This window comes from Colossoma macropomum, unplaced genomic scaffold (genome assembly GCF_904425465.1).
Source record: "Colossoma macropomum unplaced genomic scaffold, Colossoma_macropomum, whole genome shotgun sequence".
Taxonomy (NCBI): domain Eukaryota; kingdom Metazoa; phylum Chordata; class Actinopteri; order Characiformes; family Serrasalmidae; genus Colossoma; species Colossoma macropomum.
In genome coordinates, this window is record NW_023494807.1 from 25,697,720 (window position 1) to 25,703,719 (window position 6,000).

At 38.9% G+C, this 6,000-nt stretch overlaps 1 protein-coding gene across 1 annotated transcript in view; it reads left to right on the plus strand.

The window, feature by feature from the left end:
* LOC118796783 (ephrin type-B receptor 1) overlaps positions 1-5,751 on the plus strand; it is a 388,416-nt gene extending 382,665 nt beyond the window's left edge. Inside the window, exon 17 of the mRNA XM_036555886.1 lies at positions 3,026-5,751. Coding sequence (XP_036411779.1) covers positions 3,026-3,134 — 109 coding nt within the window. The 3' untranslated portion in view covers positions 3,135-5,751. The remainder of the gene's footprint in view (positions 1-3,025) is intronic.
* Positions 5,752-6,000: the final 249 nt, after the last annotated feature.

Sequence of the window (6,000 nt, forward strand, 5' to 3'; positions counted from 1 at the left end):
AAAGTAGCATTTTCAGTATTTATTTAGAAAAACATTTTATCTCAGAACTTCGTCATCAAATAAGTTAAAGTATTTTACATCGTTCAGGGACAACATCAGTATGTAGCACTGGTTTAACCATGTTCTGTCCCACATGCGCTGGAAAAGCGAGCTGCCGCCAGCCGTTTAGCACAGTTTTCCCCTGTAGTAGCCTCTCTTCCTCAACCTCTCAGCCAACGCCTCTCCACTTCCGTTACTTTAGTGCCCGAGGAGTTTACAGTCAAACCATTAAACTGTTTACAGACAAAAAGCGCTACTAAACAGTGAACAGACAGTATTTTAAACTGAGCTCTCTCTTGTACCGAAGTGCTAGTGTGTTTACACAGCTAGCCTGCTAGCTAAGCCTACTAACATTGCTTCACCTAATGAGTTACAAACGCAGCCTGTCAGGTTGAGATAGACAAGCAAAATGCCTAAATTTAATCACAGGAAAGATGTACAGTGATCTTCAAACACAAATATGTTAAATATTTTACACAAATATGACAATCAGTCTAAACAGTAATGGCAGAAGTCTTTTCTTGACTTACAGTCAGCAGAAATGACCGCTCCATCCTCTGTCTTTTCTAAAATGAAGTGATGGAACTCTTGACTGATCTTTCCAAGAAAGATTCATGCAACGTAAGCCACCTTAGAAGACAGCTGACTTATGTTGCCTTCCAAATGGGACAGTCTTTGTCTCAGGATAGCAAAACTGCTGCCGTAAAAATGCTGCCCACTTAGGCAGCTGTGTCCCGATTGGACCGCACCATTCATGTAGCGTAGGGTCAGTTACCTCAGACACTTATTTCGATCTGTTAGCCAGTACCCAGAAAAGATCACGCCTAGAAATACACCTGTAACAGAAGCCAATGGGCAGTTGCTGAATTCAAGTGGTGAACACTTATACAAAATATGTGGTGTTTTACACATAACTGCATAAAAATCCATTGTAATATTTAAGCAATTTTATCTTATAAGGAGGCAACGCGCTGCAGAAGGTTAAGTAAACACTGGAACGGTCATTTTAACCCGATGGATCTGCCTCCTAGAATTGACGGTTCACAGTTCATATATGGTTTGCTAGCAATACCAAGGATTGTTATGACTTTGCTTTCTAGCAATAAGGGATACTCTTAAAAAAATGGTTCTTCAGGGGTTCTTTAGTAAACGCAGTGATTCTATATAGAACAAAGAGCACTCAAAGAACCATTTGCACACTTTAAAAGTCTTTTGCAACATTAAGTCGTTCTTCAGATTGATGGAGAGTGTGCTGTATATGTGGTTCTATGTAGAACCTTTTTGAAAAGTGTTCTATATAGCACCAAAAAGGGTTCTGCTGTTGATACAAGCTTGACATCATAACAATATCAGAGCCCTCTTTGGTGCTATATAGAACCATTTTCAGAAACATATACAACACATTCTCCATCAATTTGAAGAACCATACAGAGAACCATTTAATCATGCAAATAGTTCTTTGAGTGTTCATGGTTCTATATAGAACCAGTGTCTTTGCCATTTAGTTATAAGGTTTTAAAAGCCTATAAAATATGAGGTCACAGTGTACAGATCAGTGACAAAGATGACCTTCCAAAAGTCTCTATAAAATTACGCTGTAAAAAGTAGAAGAAGTCTGCATTTGTTTGGATCTGAACTCTTGAATTAAATCATTGTAGTGCTTAGGGAATAATACAATAGCCCTAATTCATCCAGGTGGTTTCCTTTGACTCAATAAAATGAATAAAATAAATATTGTTTGTATTATTTGTTACCACTACCATTTTTATTCCCTGTTATTGTAGCAGCAGCAGCAGGATGTTATTAGGTAGCAGTAAAGCCCGTGACTGTTTGAGGTGGTAACATATCTTTAATAATTCTGTGCACTTAGTGCTGCAAGTGTCTGTATTAGCAGGGGTACGTTCTCTATGGATTAGTGGTTTATTGATGTGTTTTCATTATTCATAATTGTATGTATTTTTAATGTCATGTAAACAGGGACCCACTGGCAGTGAGGCTGCGGCCTCAGTAGAGTTTCTTGCATTATGTATTTTTATATATTATATAAAAATAAATAAATGGAATAAAAGCTAGAAATGAAGTACAGATAAGATAATTCTTTATTACTTCCACACCGGGGAAATTCACAGTGCTACAGCAGCAAAGTGATAGCAAGGCACTCCAGAAAAGAGACAAACATAGTATTAACCTTATTAATCACTCAATAAGGTTACAGTTTGTTACTTGTTATTGTATAGGCTATATATGTATACATGTGTGTGTATATATATATGTATATATGTGTGTGTATATGTATATATATATATACAGTCTAAAAATATAATATACAGTCTAAATATATATATAACACTGTATAATATATATATATATATATATATATATATATATATATATATATATATATATATCATACACAGTGTTATAGAGATGGATGGATGGATGGATGGATGGATGGATAGATAGATAGATAGATAGATAGATAGATAGATAGATAGATGTGAATACATGTAATAGAGTTATTGAAAACCAAATATGGGGGAGGACCATGCCTGAAACCCCTCCTCCTCCGATCTAATGACCTCTAAATTCCATCTCGACCTTTCATTTCCTGTAACAAAGTTTTCCTCCGAACCACCCCTGTCACCTCCCTGTTCCTCAGTCCTGTTTGTAAGTCTTACCACCATTCTGCTTTCTAGCTCTAAGCAGAAGCCACCCTGAAACTCCAGTTCCCAGAGTTCTGTCCTCTCCCACAATCACACAGACTCCCCTCGTACGACCCCCATACAGTAAAGGCACAGTCTAAAAACTCGCAAACATGGTATTAAAACATATATACAAGCTGTATTTCAGAAACACAGCGTTTCATCCCTTTATATACTTCTACATGCATGAAATGAAGACAAAGTTGCACTGAATTCTAGTCACTGTTTAAACTCAATGAAGAAACTCACTCTCACTGACTCTTGTCTCGCTTTCCTCTGCACAGAGATCTGTTGAGGATAGGTGTAACTTTGGCTGGCCACCAGAAGAAGATTCTGAGTAACATCCAGTCCATGCAGATGAACCAGTGCCAGTCCCCCACTGCCCTGGCATGACTACAGGGGGCGCCGAGCGATGGGCCGGGCAGCCTGCTCCGGAAACAGAAGCGGGTCAGCCCCACCCCGTCCGAGCGCGCCAGAGTAGAGACTATCATACTGATCTGAACGGCCTACACGGAGAGAGCGGGGTCATCTGAACCGGACCCAACTCATACCAACGCTGGAATAAACAGAGACACGCCTATAGTGATCCGTCTGTCTGTCCAGAGAGAACAAAACAGGGATTCCTGTCTGTCTGTCCATTTGACTGCACATACAGGATGTCCATCTTTCCATCTGTTAAGAAATCAAAACATAAATCAAGCCATTTCTAATACCAAGGATGTGTACAGAGACAGAAGATGTTTTTTTGTTTTTTTTCTTCCAATTTCCTTAACATTCATTCACACATTTCGAAGATGAACCACCAGATGAACCAATCACCATCAAGGATGTAATATTTGGAAAAACAACCCTTTTTTTCCTTGTTTTTTTTTCATGTATATTTATTTCCTTCTTTTTTTTTATTGAAACGAAAGACAGCTATACCTCCTAGTCCTTCCGCTTCCCAGCATCACTACCTGTTGATCTACAGATGGCCGGCTTTTGCCGAGGGACGTCCGTCTGATAGCTTCTGTGTGTATATCTTTAAATAAATATAAATCTATCTCCAGAGTAAACCTTCATATTGAAGGTGCCGCCTAATGGAATACGTATGTATATACTTTTCTTCTGCTTGCATTTTTGGCAACAGCGTGCATTGACTGGACGATACTGGACTCATGGTGGACCCATTACGCTCTGTATGAGGAGAGGAGCTCGCTTTCAGTCACGTTGAGAAGACGAACAAAGCCCACAAGGACAATCTTCAGAAATACCTGGCCGCCTTCGAGCCGAACGCTGTAGAAATATGAACGGATTGTGTATAAAACCACTTGTAGGAAGAAGCAAACAAAACATTCAGGCTACCAGAACTGGATGGTGTTTATTGTAGGTGTTCCATGCCGACGAGCACATATCTGTACAGCTTCTTTCTTCTTCTTCTTCTTCCTCTTCTTCTTTCTTCCTTTCTTTCTCTTCTTCCTCGGGTCCTTCTTGTTAGTTTGTTGTTGGAGTGTTTGGGTGAGTTGCGTTGAGAAAAAAAGTAGTGCATTAATCTTGATTCAAGTGTGTACATCATTTCCACATTAATAACATATATTATCCTTTTAGTGCGTGAAATGTATGATTTTCTCTTTTTTTTTGTTGCCATATGGCAACAGCATGTGACCGTGGAACTGCAATCTACAATGCATACAATGGGAGTAAACCATACGCTGCTACTGGACTTCAAAAGGTAGTGCAAATAGCAGTGTCCAGTGTGTCATATGACAGTGTATTCATTTAGTCCCATTGCAGATTGCAGCCTCGTTGTTGTATGCTGTTGCCAAATGGGAACAGTAATTATAGTTTATCATTTTATATAAAATGCATAAAATCTAAGCAGGTTTTATTTATGAAAAGAAGTTATAACCTCCCACAGATTGTATTTATTTATTCTTCGTAAAATTGTTGTGTGTGTATATTGAATTATACTCGCACTTTGAGAAAGCTTGAAAGGTCTGCCTTGGCCATATGGTGTGCCTATGAAAAAGTAGTTCAAAACACAACAAGACGGCGTGTGATCAGCTCTCAGTTTCCGAAAGGAAAAGAAAAAAATTACTTTATCATAGGCAAAAAATAACAAAAAAAATAGTTGTTGCCATATGGCAACATCATGTGCTAAAAATCAACAGTTATGGCCAAACGTAAGCAAACTGAAAGACAAAAGAAGAGTCGATGTGATATATTTTATTAATGTGCGAATGATGTAAACATGAAAATCAAGTAAATTCAGTGCATCACTTTCTTCAGTGTGCGTGTGTGCGTGTTCACTACCTAAGCTCTCTGGTACGTCCACGTTCTTGTTATTGCACTGTTAATATGCTGTACTGCTGTTCGTCCAACAGGGTCTTCAAAAAGCCGCTCAATCAAGTGTTTACATTTACAGCAAAACTGATCAGGATATAGTCAGGTAATGCTAGGATGATCAGCATGAGACATGAGTATGTCAGGTCTCTCGCCCTCTCTCTCTTTCTCTCTCTTCTTCACACACGTTGACCCCGTTTACACCTGGTGGTTAGTATCTGGATTGTAACCTGAGATTTAATAGCATACGCATCTCTGGTTAGCCAGATTGCTGTGTGGCACGTAATATGCAAATCGGCTCATATACAACAACCAAGTGTCTGTACTGCTCCTCGTTTTTCTGTTCTATTCAAAAGAAAATCACAATTTTTACGGAGCTCCACTGGTGACATCCTGTATAAATAAAAATAATGTGTGGCCACGCTATATTAATGCGTGGGAATGAGATTCTAAAGAGTGGCCATGATTTATTAAGGAATGATCCCGTTCCCATGCCTTACTAAGTAAAGCCATGCAATATTTTATTTATATGAGGTGTCACCAGCGGGGCTCCATACAATTTTGCATGTGTTGTCCATTTCTTTACATCAGCATGTCTACAAGACTGCCTATAATAACTAGTCGTCATGTACCACGAGTGTCAAAACACATTGTATTGTAGACTTTGAAATGATGAGACGAAGTAAAGATTAACAAAACTGACAGTTTTGTTAAGCTAACTAGATTGACCTAAAGCCAGCAAAGTAGGCTAAACTTAGAGCAGAAACTTGTATCATTAACTAAACTAAAAGTAGGTGGTCTCTTTACCATAAGCAGAGCAGCAGGGGGAGGCACCATCGCAGTATTGGGAGGGGTTTTGATTGTTGAATGTGGCTCTGAGAGATGGACGGATTTGCATATGTATAACATTTGGCTAAAATTTACCTCAAACCACCTG